The sequence below is a fragment of the Triturus cristatus genome, chromosome 3_2 (assembly GCF_964204655.1).
Source record: "Triturus cristatus chromosome 3_2, aTriCri1.1, whole genome shotgun sequence".
In the NCBI taxonomy this organism is placed as follows: domain Eukaryota; kingdom Metazoa; phylum Chordata; class Amphibia; order Caudata; family Salamandridae; genus Triturus; species Triturus cristatus.
In genome coordinates this window covers 1,212,142,026-1,212,158,926 of record NC_140584.1, presented here as the reverse complement: position 1 = coordinate 1,212,158,926, position 16,901 = coordinate 1,212,142,026, and the positions used below count along the sequence as shown (strand labels likewise).

General features: G+C 54.8%; 1 protein-coding gene across 1 annotated transcript in view; it reads right to left on the bottom strand.

Moving 5' to 3' along the window:
* LOC146859468 (unconventional myosin-X-like) overlaps window positions 1–16,901 on the bottom strand; it is an 869,852-nt gene that overhangs the window by 89,965 nt on the left and 762,986 nt on the right. Inside the window, exon 28 of the mRNA XM_085650190.1 lies at window positions 13,134–13,229. Coding sequence (XP_085506316.1) covers window positions 13,134–13,229 — 96 coding nt within the window. The remainder of the gene's footprint in view (window positions 1–13,133; window positions 13,230–16,901) is intronic.

Here is a 16,901-nt window from a genome sequence, read left to right as displayed (position 1 = left end):
GAGAGACCAGTGCTGCATTATAGAGGTATCTGCGTCTCTGGAGTACTCCTAGCGCCCCAGTGTGGGGTTCACATGTACAAGGAGAGGCCAGGGCTGCATTACAGAGGTATATGCGTCTCTGGAGTACTCCTAGCGCCCCAGTGTGGGGTTCACATGTACAAGGAGAGGCCAGTGCTGCATTACAGAGGTATCTGCGTCTCTGGAGTACTCCTAGCGCCCCAGTGTGGGGTTCACATGTACAAGGAGAGGCCAGTGAGGCATTACAGAGGTATCTGCGTCTCTAGAGTACTCCTAGTGTCCCAGCGTGGGGTTCACATGTACAAGGAGAGGCCAGTGAGTGCTGCATTACAGAGGTATATGTGTCTCTGGAGTACTCCTAGCGCCCCAGTGTGGGGTTCACATGTACAAGGAGAGGCCAGTGCTGCATTACAGAGGTATCTGTCTCTGGAGTAGTCCTAGTGCCCCAGCGTGGGGTTCACATGTACAAGGAGAGGCCAGTGCTGCATTACAGAGGTATATATGTCTCTGGAGTACACCTAGCGCCCCAGTGTGGGGTTCACATGTACAAGGAGAGGCCAGTGCTGCATTACAGAGGTATATGCGTCTCTGGAGTACTCCTAGCGCCCCAGTGTGGGGTTCAAATGTACAAGGAGAGACCAGAGCTGCATTATAGAGGTATATATGTCTCTGGAGTACTCCTAGCGCCCCAGTGTGGGGTTCACATGTATAAGGGGAGGCCAGTGCTGCATTACAGAGGTATATGCGTCTCTGGAGTACTCCTAGCGCCCCAGTGTGGGGTTCACATGTACAAGGATAGGCCACTGCTGCATTACAGAGGTATATGCGTCTCTGGAGTACTCCTAGCGCCTCAGTGTGGGGTTCACATGTACAAGGAGAGGCCAGTGCTGCATTACAGAGGTATCTGCGTCTCTGGAGTACTCCTAGCGCCCCAGTGTGGGGTTCACATGTACAAGGAGAGGCCAGTGAGGCATTACAGAGGTATATGCATCTCTGGAGTACTCCTAGCGCCCCAGTGTGGGGTTCACATGTACAAGGAGAGGCCAGTGAGGCATTACAGAGGTATATGCGTCTCTGGAGTACTCCTAGCGCCCCAGTGGGGGGTTCACATGTACAAGGAGAGGCCAGTGCTGCATTACAGAGGTATATGCGTCTCTGGAGTACTCCTAGCGCCCCAGTGTGGGGTTCACATGTACAAGGAGAGGCCAGTGCTGCATTACAGAGGTATATGCATCTCTGGAGTACTCCTAGCGCCCCAGTGTGGGGTTCACATGTACAAGGAGAGGCCAGTGCTGCATTACAGAGGTATATGCGTCTCTGGAGTACTCCTAGCGCCCCTGTGTGGGGTTCACATGTACAAGGAGAGGCCAGTGAGTGCTGCATTACAGAGGTATCTGCGTCTCTGGAGTACTCCTAGCGCCCCAGTGTGGGGTTCACATGTACAAGGAGAGGCCAGTGCTTCATTACAGAGGTATATGCGTCTCTGGAGTACTCCTAGCGCCCCAGTGTGGGGATCACATGTACAAGGAGAGGCCAGTGCTGCATTACAGAGGTATCTGCATCTCTGGAGTACTCCTAGCGCCCCAGTGTGGGGTTCACATGTACAAGGAGAGGCCAGTGAGTGCTGCATTACAGAGGTATCTGCGTCTCTGGAGTACTCCTAGCGCCCCAGTGTGGGGTTCACATGTACAAGGAGAGGCCAGTGCTTCATTACAGAGGTATATGCGTCTCTGGAGTACTCCTAGCGCCCCAGTGTGGGGTTCACATGTATAAGGGGAGGCCAGTGAGGCATTACAGAGGTATCTGCGTCTCTGGAGTACTCCTAGCGCCCCAGTGTGGGGTTCACATGTACAAGGAGAGGCCAGTGAGGCATTACAGAGGTATCTGCGTCTCTGGAGTACTCCTAGCGCCCCAGTGTGGGGTTCACATGTACAAGGAGAGGCCAGTGAGTGCTGCATTACAGAGGTATCTGCGTCTCTGGAGTACTCCTTGCGCCTCAGTGTGGGGTTCACATGTACAAGGAGAGGCCAGTGCTGCATTACAGAGGTATATATGTCTCTGGAGTACTCCTAGCGCCCCAGTGTGGGGTTCACATGTACAAGGAGAGGCCAGTGAGTGCTGCATTACAGAGGTATCTGCGTCTCTGGAGTACTCCTAGCGCCCCAATGTGGGGTTCACATGTACAAGGAGAGACCAGAGCTGCATTATAGAGGTATATGCGTCTCTGGAGTACTCCTAGCGCCCCAGTGTGGGGTTCAAATGTACAAGGAGAGACCAGTGCTGCATTACAGAGGTATCTGCGTCTCTGGAGTACTCCTAGCGCCCCAGTGTGGGGTTCACATGTACAAGGAGAGGCCAGTGCTGCATTACAGAGGTATCTGCGTCTCTGGAGTACTCCTAGCGCCCCAGTGTGGGGTTCACATGTACAAGGAGAGGCCAGTGAGGCATTACAGAGGTATCTGCGTCTCTAGAGTACTCCTAGTGTCCCAGCGTGGGGTTCACATGTACAAGGAGAGGCCAGTGAGTGCTGCATTACAGAGGTATACGTGTCTCTGGAGTACTCCTAGCGCCCCAGTGTGGGGTTCACATGTACAAGGAGAGGCCAGTGAGGCATTACAGAGGTATATGCGTCTCTGGAGTACTCCTAGCGCCACAGTGTGGGGATCACATGTACAAGGAGAGGCCAGTGCTGCAGTACAGAGGTATATATGTCTCTGGAGTACACCTAGCGCCCCAGTGTGGGGTTCACATGTACAAGGAGAGGCCAGTGAGGCATTACAGAGGTATCTGCGTCTCTGGAGTACTCCTAGCGCCCCAGTGTGGGGTTCACATGTACAAGGAGAGGCCAGTGAGTGCTGCATTACAGAGGTATATGCGTCTCTGGAGTACTCCTAGCGCCCCAGTGTGGGGTTCACATGTACAAGGAGAGGCCAGTGAGTGCTGCATTACAGAGGTATATGCGTCTCTGGAGTACTCCTAGCGCCCCAGTGTGGGGTTCACATGTACAAGGAGAGGCCAGTGAGGCATTACAGAGGTATATGCATCTCTGGAGTACTCCTAGCGCCACAGTGTGGGGTTCAAATGTACAAGGAGAAGCCAGTGCTGCATTACAGAGGTATCTGCGTCTCTGGAGTACTCCTAGCGCCACAGTGTGGGGTTCACATGTACAAGGAGAGGCCAGTGCTGCATTACAGAGGTATATGCGTCTCTGGAGTACTCCTAGCGCCCCAGTGTGGGGTTCACATGTACAAGGAGAGGCCAGTGCTGCATTACAGAGGTATATGTGTCTCTGGAGTACACCTAGCGCCCCAGTGTGGGGTTCACATGTACAAGGAGAGGCCAGTGAGGCATTACAGAGGTATATGCGTCTCTGGAGTACTCCTAGCGCCACAGTGTGGGGTTCACATGTACAAGGAGAGGCCAGTGCTGCATTACAGAGGTATATGCGTCTCTGGAGTACTCCTAGCGCCCCAGTGTGGGGTTCACATGTATAAGGGGAGGCCAGTGAGTGCTGCATTACAGAGGTATCTGCGTCTCTGGAGTACTCCTAGCGCCACAGTGTGGGGTTCACATGTACAAGGAGAGGCCAGTGCTGCATTACAGAGGTATATGCGTCTCTGGAGTACTCCTAGCGCCCCAGTGTGCACATGACCAAAGGTTCAGCAGAGTCCCAGCGTGGGGATGTCTGAGATGGAATACGGTGCCCCCTAGCAGGTGTGTAGTGGTGCATATGGCTGAGCACCGAGAGGGAACGATGCATTGTACCAGGGCACAGGGAGTGAATGCTTCTGTATGGGCACATAAAGGAAGGTGAGAATTGGGCGGGGCCTCCAGAGGGTGCTGTGACCAGCACAGACGAGGTGACATGTTCGATAGAGAGGTGCGGGTTCTCCAGGAGCCCCCGAGGGCTTCGGTCTCTGCTCCAGAGCCCCAAGTGCGACAGGCTCTGTAAGGATGTCCAAGTCAAGCCTCACTCTGTGTGCACCCCTGAGTGTCAATGCACTCTGTGCAGGCGCCGAAGGGGCAGTGTATTCTGTAACCAGAGGAAGAGGCGGTACATAAGAGCGCCTAGAGGACGGCGAGCTCTGCATAAGCGCTCAGTCATTTAGTAAAGCCGCACAGAAGAGATGTATATTGGCATCTAATGTAGAGATTCCAAGACCGGAATTCAAGAGGGCAAGGAGCTCTTAACAGAGAGGCTACGGAGGAGCGAAGGACAGACTCGGCGGGGAGCAAGGAAGCGCGGGATGAAAGTAAGGGGGAGGAAGAACTGAAGGAAGGAATGAGAACAGAAATGCTGAATAAAGCACAAGCGTGAAGGGTGAATGAAGTCAACCGAAGACACACTGGCAGACTCACCGGCTCTGTGATTGGGTGGCCGTTTGTTGGGCTTTATCAGTGTTTGTTTTATTTAGTCGTGGTTTTTGCTAAACTTCATTGTGTTGTTATGGATGCTGCCAGCCCCCAATCAATCTATAAAACGATTGGCTAAAAGGAAAACGACCTTTGTGGTCTCAGAAAACACACATTACCATAGTCGTCCCTGGCACCTAAGAAAACAATTGTGTGTGGACGTGTTCCTTGTGAGAGGGCAGAATGTCATCACTCAGAGGGGAGTCGGCCAATAGCTGAGGGGGGCTGACCCGCTGTTCCCTTTGGGGAGGGGTTGGGGGGGGGAGAATGTGAATAGGAAAGTAAGAGACCAATAGATGAAGAGGGATTGGCTGGAAGCCCCTATAAGTAAGATATGACAGATATTATCTCGTGACATCCATCAAAAGGCCTTCCCTAACATCCGACCTATAACGTATAAAATAGAGCGAAAGAGCGGGGTGTCTTGCGGCACACAGGACCACGTTGTTGGGGTTCACAGAGCAGGAGTACAGAGCCCAGCAGGCCGCTGGCACCCCGCTGCCCTTACAGTCACACCGATCCCAGTGCCACAAACACGCAAGGAAACTCCTGAAGCAGCAGAGCGTGGCAGGTGTCAGCTCGGTAGACTGCCCAGGCTGGCACAGGGCACTGGACGCATGCCCAGACAGGATGTGAGTAATCCCCCTGTTTACAGTGCAAGGGTTTATCAAGTGGCAGAGAGCCCTGGGGAGGCTGTTCTGCTCTGTCTCCTGGACTGTGCCCAGGCACGCCCCCTCCCTCCTCAACCATTGACTCAGCCCATGAATGAACCGCTTTGTTCGACTCCACATGCTAGAAATAAATCAAGCGCCAAACTTCCCAGATCGCACATTTCAAGGACAATGTGTTCTCGGCCGTCTCTGCAGCCGCACGATGGATACAAGATGGACACCCGTGCCAGCCTGGGTAGTGCCGGGGGTCTAATAGAGATCTGGCTGGACAGGTGCAAGAATGAGATCTGGTCACGTGCCCACAAAAGGGGGTCTGGAAACCTGTCCTAAGAGGAGATCTGGTCACGTGCCCACAAGAGGGGATCTGGAAACCTGTCCTAAAGAGGGGATCTGGTCACGTGCCTACAAGAGGGGGATCTGGACACCTGTCCTAAAGAGGAGATCTGGTCACATGCCCACAAGAGGAGATCTATCCTAAAGAGGAGATCTAGTCACATGCCCACAAGAGGAGATCTATCCTAAAGAGGAAATCTGGTCACGTTTGAAAGGGAGATCTTGTCACATGCCCACAAGAGGAGATCTATCCTAAAGAGGAGATCTAGTCACATGCCCACAAGAGGGGGTCTGGACACCTGTCCTAAAGAGGAGATCTGGTCACGTGCCCACAAGAGGGGATCTGGACACCTGTCCTAAAGAGATCTGGTTACATTTACAAGGGGGATCTGTTCACATGTTCACAATAAGGGATCGGGACACCTGTCCTAAAGAGGACATCTAGTCACATGCCCACAAGAGGAGATCTAGTCACATGTTCACCAGAGGGTTCTGGGCACCTGTCCTAAAGAGATCTAGTCACGTTTGAAAGGGAAATCTGGTCACATGTCCACAAGAGGGGATCTGGACACATGGCCTAAAGAGGAGATTTGGTCATATTTACAAGGGGGATCTGGTCACATGCTCACAGTACAGTCTTGTCACATGTTCACAGGAATCACATTTCCACAAGCTATAATCAGGACACTGCCCTCAAGAGGGAATCTGGTAACATGGTTGGTAAAGACCTACAAGGGGATCAGGCCGGAAATAAACAAGAATGCCATCTGGTCACGTGCTGACAAGATGGGTTCTGGGCACCTGTCCTCAAGAGGAGATCCAGTCAGATGTTCACAAGAGGGGTCTGGGCACCTGTCCTAAAGAGGGGATCTAGTCACATGTTCACAAGAGGGGCCTGGGCACCTGTCCTAAAGAGGAGTTCTAGTCACATGTTGATAAGACAGGGTCTGGGTGCCTGCCATGCCCACAGGAGAAGGAGCTAGTCACATGTTCACAAGGTAGGTCTGGGCTCCTGTCCTCACGAGGAGATCTAGTCACATGTTCAGAAGAGGGGCCCAGGCCCCTGTCCTAAAGAGGAGATCTAGTCACATGTTCACAAAAGGGGCCTGGGCATCTGTCCTAAAGAGGAGATCTAGTCACATGTTAAGACAGGATCTGGGTACCTGCCACGCTCACGGGAGGAAGAGGTAGTCACATGTCCAAAGAGAAGCTGCTGGGCACCTGCCCTCAAGATGAGGCAGGTGCCACTGATGGTATCATCAATCCAAACCTGATGCAACAAACAACTGGAATGCACAGCCTGGACCCTACATGCATCATTCGCGAGGGCATAGATATGTGGAATGGCCCTCGCCAAGGCTCGTGGCCAGCAAGGTGTGGCGCAGGTACACTGAGCGCAAAGGTACAAAAGGTCAGGCCCTTTGCTTAGCATTCACTGGGAGGGGCTGATGGAGGTGCACAGAAGGTTGTGTGGAAAGTAGTATTCCATGTGGGGCATGAACACTGCTAAAATATATTGGGCAGGGCCAGTGGTTGAGCTCTGTATACTATGGGGGGGGGGAGGGTGTACTAAGTGCAGCCACGGAGTTCTAAGAAAGGGGCATCGAGTGCAAGAACTATCCGCAGGCGAGGCTGCAGATCTATGTAGAGCGGGCAAGGCTGCGGATCTGTGAAGAGTGGGGCTGCGGATCGGACTAGAGCGAGGCTGCACATCTATGAAGAGCGGGCAAGGCTGCGGATCTGTGTAGAGCGAAGCGAGGCTGCGGATCTGTGAAGAGCGGGGCGAGGCTGCGGATCTGTGAAGAGCGGGCAAGGCTGCGGATCTGTGTAGAGTGGGGCTGCGGATCGGACTAGAGCGAGGCTGCACATCTATGAAGAGCGGGCAAGGCTGCGGATCTGTGTAGAGCGAAGCGAGGCTGCGGATCTGTGTAGAGCGAAGCGAGGCTGCGGATCTGTGTAGAGCGAAGCGAGGCTGCGGATCTGTGTAGAGCGAAGCGAGGCTGCGGATCTGTGTAGAGCGAAGCGAGGCTGCGGATCTGTGTAGAGCAAGGCTGCAGATCTGTGTAGAGCGAGGCTATGGATCTGTGAACAGGAGGCGAGGCTGCGGATCTGTGAACAGGAGGCGAGGCTGCGGATCTGTGAACAGGAGGCGAGGCTGCGGATCTGTGAACAGGAGGCGAGGCTGCGGATCTGTGTAAAGTGAGGCGAGGATCTGTGTAGAGCGAGGCGAGGATCTGTGTAGAGCGAGGCGAGGATCTGTGTAGAGCGTGGCAAGGCTGCGGACCTGTGTGGAGCGAGGCGAGGATCTGTGTGGAGCGAGGCGAGGATCTGTGTGGAGCGAGGCGAGGATCTGTGTGGAGCGAGGCGAGGATCTGTGTGGAGCGAGGCGAGGCTGCGGATCTGTGTAGAGCGAGGCGAGGCTGCGGATCTGTGTAGAGCGAGGCGAGGCTGCGGATCTGTGTAGAGCGAGGCGAGGCTGCGGATCTGTGTAGAGCGAGGCGAGGCTGCGGATCTGTGTAGAGCGAGGCGAGGCTGCGGATCTGTGTAGAGCGAGGCGAGGCTGCGGATCTGTGTAGAGCGAGGCGAGGCTGCGGATCTGTGTAGAGCGAGGCGAGGCTGCGGATCTGTGTAGAGCGAGGCGAGGCTGCGGATCTGTGTAGAGCGAGGCGAGGCTGCGGATCTGTGTAGAGCGAGGCGAGGCTGCGGATCTGTGTAGAGCGAGGCGAGGCTGCGGATCTGTGTAGAGCGAGGCGAGGCTGCGGATCTGTGTAGAGCGAGGCGAGGCTGCGGATCTGTGTAGAGCGAGGCGAGGCTGCGGATCTGTGTAGAGCGAGGCGAGGCTGCGGATCTGTGTAGAGCGAGGCGAGGCTGCGGATCTGTGTAGAGCGAGGCGAGGCTGCGGATCTGTGTAGAGCGAGGCGAGGCTGTGTAGAGCGAGGCGAGGCTGCGGATCTGTGTAGAGCGAGGCGAGGCTGCGGATCTGTGTAGAGCGAGGCGAGGCTGCGGATCTGTGTAGAGCGAGGCGAGGCTGCGGATCTGTGTAGAGCGAGGCGAGGCTGCGGATCTGTGTAGAGCGAGGCGAGGCTGCGGATCTGTGTAGAGCGAGGCGAGGCTGCGGATCTGTGTAGAGCGAGGCGAGGCTGCGGATCTGTGTAGAGCGAGGCGAGGCTGCGGATCTGTGTAGAGCGAGGCGAGGCTGCGGATCTGTGTAGAGCGAGGCGAGGCTGCGGATCTGTGTAGAGCGAGGCGAGGCTGCGGATCTGTGTAGAGCGAGGCGAGGCTGCGGATCTGTGTAGAGCGAGGCGAGGCTGCGGATCTGTGTAGAGCGAGGCGAGGCTGCGGATCTGTGTAGAGCGAGGCGAGGCTGCGGATCTGTGTAGAGCGAGGCGAGGCTGCAGATCTGTGTAGAGCGAGGCGAGACTGAGGATAGAGTGTAGAGCGAGGCGAGACTGAGGATAGAGTGTAGAGCGAGGCGAAGCTGCGGATCTGTGAAGAGCGGGGCGAGTCTGCGGATCTGTGAAGAGCGGGCAAGGCTGCGGATCTGTGTAGAGTGGGGCTGCGGATCGGACTAGAGCGAGGCTGCACATCTATGAAGAGCGGGCAAGGCTGCGGATCTGTGTAGAGCGAAGCGAGGCTGCGGATCTGTGTAGAGCGAAGCGAGGCTGCGGATCTGTGTAGAGCGAAGCGAGGCTGCGGATCTGTGTAGAGCGAAGCGAGGCTGCGGATCTGTGTAGAGCGAAGCGAGGCTGCGGATCTGTGTAGAGCGAAGCGAGGCTGCGGATCTGTGTAGAGCAAGGCTGCAGATCTGTGTAGAGCAAGGCTGCAGATCTGTGAACAGGAGGCGAGGCTATGGATCTGTGTAGAGCGAGGCGAGGCTGCGGATCTGTGAACAGGAGGCGAGGCTGCGGATCTGTGAACAGGAGGCGAGGCTGCGGATCTGTGAACAGGAGGCGAGGCTGCGGATCTGTGAACAGGAGGCGAGGCTGCGGATCTGTGAACAGGAGGCGAGGCTGCGGATCTGTGAACAGGAGGCGAGGCTGCGGATCTGTGAACAGGAGGCGAGGCTGCGGATCTGTGAACAGGAGGCGAGGCTGCGGATCTGTGAACAGGAGGCGAGGCTGCGGATCTGTGAAAGCGAGGCGAGGATCTGTGTAGAGCGAGGCGAGGCTGTGTAGAGCGAGGCGAGGCTGCGGATCTGTGTAGAGCGAGGCGAGGCTGCGGATCTGTGTAGAGCGAGGCGAGGCTGCGGATCTGTGAAGAGCGAGGCGAGGCTGCGGATCTGTGTAGAGCGAGGCGAGGCTGCGGATCTGTGTAGAGCGAGGCGAGGCTGCGGATCTGTGTAGAGCGAGGCGAGGCTGCGGATCTGTGTAGAGCGAGGCGAGGCTGCGGATCTGTGTAGAGCGAGGCGAGGCTGCGGATCTGTGTAGAGCGAGGCGAGGCTGCGGATCTGTGTAGAGCGAGGCGAGGCTGCGGATCTGTGTAGAGCGAGGCGAGGCTGCGGATCTGTGTAGAGCGAGGCGAGGCTGTGTAGAGCGAGGCGAGGCTGTGTAGAGCGAGGCGAGGCTGCGGATCTGTGTAGAGCGAGGCGAGGCTGCGGATCTGTGTAGAGCGAGGCGAGGCTGCGGATCTGTGTAGAGCGAGGCGAGGCTGCGGATCTGTGTAGAGCGAGGCGAGGCTGCGGATCTGTGTAGAGCGAGGCGAGGCTGCGGATCTGTGTAGAGCGAGGCGAGGCTGCGGATCTGTGTAGAGCGAGGCGAGGCTGCGGATCTGTGTAGAGCGAGGCGAGGCTGCGGATCTGTGTAGAGCGAGGCGAGGCTGCGGATCTGTGTAGAGCGAGGCGAGGCTGCGGATCTGTGTAGAGCGAGGCGAGGCTGCGGATCTGTGTAGAGTGAGGCGAGGCTGCGGATCTGTGTAGAGCGAGGCGAGGCTGCGGATCTGTGTAGAGCGAGGCGAGGCTGCGGATCTGTGTAGAGCGAGGCGAGGCTGCAGATCTGTGTAGAGCGAGGCGCGACTGAGGATAGAGTGTAGAGCGAGGCGAGACTGAGGATAGAGTGTAGAGCGAGGCGAGGCTGCGGATCTGTGAAGAGCGGGGCGAGGCTGCGGATCTGTGAAGAGCGGGGCGAGGCTGCGGATCTGTGAAGAGCGGGCAAGGCTGCGGATCTGTGTAGAGTGGGGCTGCGGATCGGACTAGAGCGAGGCTGCACATCTATGAAGAGCGGGCAAGGCTGCGGATCTGTGTAGAGCGAGGCGCGGCTGCGGATCTGTGTAGAGCGAGGCGAGGCTGCGGATCTGTGTAGAGCGAGGCGAGGCTGCGGATCTGTGTAGAGCGAGGCGAGGCTGCGGATCTGTGTAGAGCGAGGCGAGGCTGCGGATCTGTGTAGAGCGAGGCAAGGCTGCGGATCTGTGTAGAGCGAGGCGAGACTGAGGATAGAGTGTAGAGCGAGTCGAGACTGAGGATAGAGTGAAGAGCGGGGCGAGGCTGCGGATCTGTGAAGAGCGGGGCGAGGCTGCGGATCTGTGAAGAGCGGGGCGAGGCTGCGGATCTGTGAAGAGCGGGGCGAGGCTGCGGATCTGTGAAGAGCGGGGCGAGGCTGCGGATCTGTGAAGAGCGGGGCGAGGCTGCGGATCTGTGAAGAGCGGGGCGAGGCTGCGGATCTGTGAAGAGCGGGGCGAGGCTGCGGATCTGTGAAGAGCGGGGCGAGGCTGCGGATCTGTGAAGAGCGGGGCGAGGCTGCGGATCTGTGAAGAGCGGGGCGAGGCTGCGGATCTGTGAAGAGCGGGGCGAGGCTGCGGATCTGTGAAGAGCGGGGCGAGGCTGCGGATCTGTGAAGAGCGGGGCGAGGCTGCGGATCTGTGAAGAGCGGGGCGAGGCTGCGGATCTGTGAAGAGCGGGGCGAGGCTGCGGATCTGTGAAGAGCGGGGCGAGGCTGCGGATCTGTGAAGAGCGGGGCGAGGCTGCGGATCTGTGAAGAGCGGGGCGAGGCTGCGGATCTGTGAAGAGCGGGGCGAGGCTGCGGATCTGTGAAGAGCGGGGCGAGGCTGCGGATCTGTGAAGAGCGGGGCGAGGCTGCGGATCTGTGAAGAGCGGGGCGAGGCTGCGGATCTGTGAAGAGCGGGGCGAGGCTGCGGATCTGTGAAGAGCGGGGCGAGGCTGCGGATCTGTGAAGAGCGGGGCGAGGCTGCGGATCTGTGAAGAGCGGGGCGAGGCTGCGGATCTGTGAAGAGCGGGGCGAGGCTGCGGATCTGTGAAGAGCGGGGCGAGGCTGCGGATCTGTGAAGAGCGGGGCGAGGCTGCGGATCTGTGAAGAGCGGGGCGAGGCTGCGGATCTGTGAAGAGCGGGGCGCGGCTGCGGATCTGTGAAGAGCGGGGCGCGGCTGCGGATCTGTGAAGAGCGGGGCGCGGCTGCGGATCTGTGAAGAGCGGGGTGAGGCTGCGGATCTGTGTAGAGCGAGGCAAGGCTCCGGATCTGTGAAGAGCGAGGCAAGGTTGCGGATCTGTGTAGAGCGAGGGGAGGTTGCGGATCTGTGTAGAGCGAGGGGAGGTTGCAGATCTGTGTAGGGCGAGGCGAGGATCTGTGTAGAGCGAGGCGAGGCTGCGGATCTGTGTAGAGCATGCTGGGCGTGGTCAAAAGTTGTACCTAGTGAACTTCAGAGTTAATGGTCATCAATCCAGTGAAGTCAATGGTGAAGGGATATGTGACGCCACCAGTCGTGCCAACAATGAAATCATTTGTGATGTTGTGAGAGTTTACGAGCAGTGCATTGTGGGGTAATATGACTATGTATCAAACAAGAACTGCCCAATTTCAGGAGCTTTTATGTTTCGGACATAGCCATAATGTCCACTGTTTTTATAATTCATGTTATTTTCCAACACTAGTCCCTTTAGCAAATACAGGAAAATCATAACTGACACAAAGACAAATACACAAACAGTGGGACTCTCTCATGGGCCACCATTTTAGAACCTAGGTGTTTAAAGTGAATGTAGAAACCTTGTTCCCTTCGCCTGATCATTCATCGAAGTTTGATGGAGTGATGTTTCCTCTTAGATAAGTTGGTCCCACCATCCATGCCTTTACAAGAGATGGACTTTTTATTGGCGAGTGCTAAAGGGCTTTGAGTAAGGTGGGTCTGGGAGTGGTGTGAGGCCTAAAGACACTTGTGGGGAGCTGGCTGTGAGCGTTAAAGGCCTTGGCTAATGAATACCTGGCAGGTGTGAAGACCCTCGACTGAAAGATGCATTTGTAGGACTGGGAGGTGTAGGGGCTCTTAGTGGTGATGTACACTGAATGTCTATTTGTTCCTTGAATCTCTAAATTTTCTACGAGTGGATTAACTTTTCATGTTTCATCCTTGAATTTCTGTTTTTCTCTAGGACTTCTCATTTTCATGCTAAGTATGTCAGGTAGTTCTGGTGTAAGGCGTTTATAAGTGATACAGCAGTTCTAAGAATCCATCATCTATTGGAAGCCAGTTTAGTGATTTTAGAAGGGTTAGATGTGGTATGTCTTATATGGGTTAGAGATGAGCCGGCTGCTGGGTCCAGAGCTGGATTCAGGAGGGAAAGCCTAGATTTGGTGAGTCAAGTGAGAGTGTCCGCAAGGGATGTCCCGCTGTGTGATGCTCAGCCCTGGCAGACACAGGTGGTCAGAGGTGTGAATGTGGCTGAAATACGTTGTAAGTGTATGCTGGTACCTGGCGTCTTCCGGTGACTCTGCCACAATGTGGTAAACTCGGTCATTGGTGACGATGTCCAAAGCATTCTCCTTCTCATGAATGTCAATGATTTCTCTGAAAGATATACAAGTTCTGCTGGTTATTAATTACAAAAGGACAAGGAGTAAACAAATAAAAACAAAAAGCTTCAGTCACTAGAACGAAAGGCAAACGAGCCCTCAGGAAACAATCACAGCAGAGGAAGAGTCCAACGAACTTGCGAAAAACATCCCCAAGCCTAATGTGTACAGGGTCACAAGCCACACAAGGCACCTGTGTGCAGACTTACAGGGTCCCTGCACCAGCAGTTACACAGGGTAACCCATGTGGTACATACCACTCTGCTACGAGAGGCACACAGGGCTGTTCTATTCACAAGTGCATAGGGACTGTGAGAAGTTGGCCTGGTATATACTGTCCACTAGTTATAGTGGGCACCCTGTACCAGTCCAAACAACACCCTATTGGTTATAGGTTAAAGACAACCTTTATTGAAAGCTATCCTAGTGGTAGCTATGGAGAGCAGCCCTCAGACTAAGTCTTGAAGGAATGTAAAGCAGCTGGTTTTACCAGTCTATAATCTCCAGAGTGCCTAAATGAAAGACAACCACACCAGGTATATATATAAAATATATGTATTTCTTAATAAACACACCCTCCTAGTCTCTTTAAGAGACTAGAGGTCAAAACACATAAGTTACACTTCAATTATGACAGTAAAATAGCGCACATACACGTCAGGCCCTGGGGCGAGCCAAACCATATACTAAAATAGTGGTATAAGAACCACGACTTAACTAGACACAAGGCCTAGAGTCTGTAGAATCGCTGGGACCCCAAGCAACCACCCAAGGTAGTGACACAGGGGACCCACGGGGGCCGTGTGCAGTGTGAGAACACAGCCGCGAGCTCCCATTAGCTTCTATAGGGAAATTCGCGGTTAGATTTTTAAAGATTAGGGACACTTAGAAATGAGTCAGGACCAAACCCTTTGGGACTTAGGAAGTTCTAGGGCCAACACCCATGGGAGCACCGGAGTACTCGAGTTACCTCACCCAGGGAAGCCGGGTGCATAGGTGTCAAATGGTGTCGGGTAGCGCCGTCGATTTCAATGGGAGCTGGCAAAGAAGTGCTGCTGCCGGAAAGATGCGAAGAGTCCGTAGAGATCCAAGGGTACAGAGTTTGGGTCACTTGCCAGTGACCAGGAAGGCGATAGGTGGATGCCCACCTATGTCGGGTGATTTCAGGTGAAGGAGGTGACGCTTGACTTCAGCCATGAGGACCAGGAGGCGTTGAGGACGGCCAGGATCTGGATTCGAGCTGTCCCACAAAGGATGTCGAGTGCTGCAGCGTCGGTGCTCGGATTGGACACAATAAGTCTTGACAACAGCAACTCACACAGAAAGGAGAAAGATGCTTCGGTGCAGAACAGCAAGGTCTGAGGGACTCGCCACTTGGTAGGGAGGCAGGGCACGTCTGGAGCAACCAGGGAAGCCCAAGGAAATTCAAAGTTACCTCCTCAGGGCCCACCAGTCGACGTACCGGGATCGCGAAGGGACTTCAAGAGGAAACACAAAATGGCGGCCCACGGGTCACTCGGGGTGACTAGGCTGACAATCTTCGGTGGAACTTCTGCTCGAGGTGGGGGCTACAAGTAACGCCAAGCACGACTTCAAGAGACGTCGAGAAGTCAATGCACTTGCAAAAGTGAACGGTGACCAGGAGTTCCGGTTCCACGCTACTAACGAGGGCTGCGGTACTCAGCTTTGCTGGGGACTCGGGTCGGCCTCTGAGATTTCTGGAAATCCTGTTCCTGGGCTGCAAATACTTCGGAGTCCGGCGGGAGCTTCGGAAATGCAGACTGGAAAAATGCTTTGTTGGTGCCTGCCAAGCAGGGGAGTCACTCCTTGACCTCAAGGGAGATTTCTTCAGTCCTCTAGTCTTTAGTAGAGCGTCGAAGGTCCAGGATTCAGCTTCAGAGTTTCGTCCAGGGATATCTAAAGTTCTGGTTACAGAGGTTCCTTACTTATACCTAAGGAAGGGGTTGGACTAGCTCTAGGGACCCACCTATGGGAGGGTTTGGAAAGAGGGGTGGCTACACGCATTTCCTTTGTCCAGTTTCACGTCAGAGCAGGGGCTGGAAGCCCCTGAACCGGTTTGAGCTGGACTATGCACAGGGATACCAAATGTGCCCCCAGTGCAGGACTTCAAAGCACTCTGAGAGGGCTCCCACCCAGCCCCAATACACATCATCCTGTCTGGGAGGTGGTTACACCTCCCTGTGACAGGAAACCTATTGTCCAGGCCTCCCCTGCCGGAGTTTCGGTCAGCAGCAGGACGCCAGACCCGTGTCTGTTGCTGCAGCATCCATTTTGTGATGCCTATGAAGATTCTACTGGGCATACCAGTGTTGCCATGTCTCTCCCTCTAGAAGGTTGGGATCATATCCTCACATTAAGAAGAGATGTGGGGGTATGATTCCAAGGTGTTTGACACCAAACACAACATGTTCCCGTGCAGCCAGTCCAAAGTTAGCATTAACCATTTAAGATATAATGCACTTAAGAGTATATGGTCAGGCTGCACCACTGACAACCCCGGAGGATATATTCCGAAGGATGCAGAGGGGCTCAGCTCATGCCTGGGCACCCTCTCACCTATAACCAAACAACCTGCCTTCAGGATTGATAAGGCCAGCCATAGCGGTGACTGATCGGTTACTATGTGCAGTGATAGGTGAGGTATAGTGAACCTATACCTCAGTAAGGGGTGCATGCACCAACTTACCCAGGCTGCAGTAGCAGACCTGTGGTGTCATTTTGGGTGGCTTTCCAGGGGTGGCATAATACATGCTTCAGTCCATGGTAGGCCTCTGGGGTACCTATGCCCTGGGTACATAGTATACCATATATAAGGGACTCACAAGGGTACCTCAGGCTCCAATCTGTGGTGTAACTAAAGTACATGCAATCAATTTAAAGAGGAAGCAGCTAGGCTGGGGCCCTGAATAGCAGGGTTCCAGACTAAATTCGAAAAACAGTGAAACACCAGCAAAAAGTGGGGGTATACATGTGAAGCAGATCCTAATCTCCTACAGGGACTACCTACGTGGTCCCACACAGGGCTCTTCCACGAGAGGCGCACAGGGCTGTCCAATGCACACTTGCACATGGGGCTCACCTCGGCTTCAGACATCCAATTCCTCAAACACTCCCTGCACATCATGCAGACCTAGATGTTCAGCGCCTTTTGAAGCTCAACACAACCAACGCAGAAGGAATATGCTACTTATCAGTATGCATCTGTTCTTGGCATGTAGAGCTGCAGATCTACACACTTGTGCATAGATCGCCATCTGGTGTTAGGCCCAGATGTTTGCAGTTTGTTTTTCCTCTTGGAAAGTCTTTGGAAGTCACAAGTTCGGTGACTCCTCCCTTGGATCGTATTGCGCATGGGCTTCGGCTCCATCCTCAGATTGTTTTTCGCCAGCAGGGAAAGATGGAGCGTAGTAATCACAGTGAAGATGCCCATGTGTGTGTTATCTAAATAAGATAAGCTGGAACAGATGCAGGTAGCCGGGGAGGCGGGTGGGCGTGTGTAGATCTGCAGCTCTACATGCCAAGAACAGATGCATTCTGGTAAGTAGCATATTCCGTTCGAGGCATATGAGCTGCAGATTACACACTTGTGCATAGATTATATCGCAGTACCCGCCGTTAGCAGCGACCACCCGCAACTGTTGCAGTG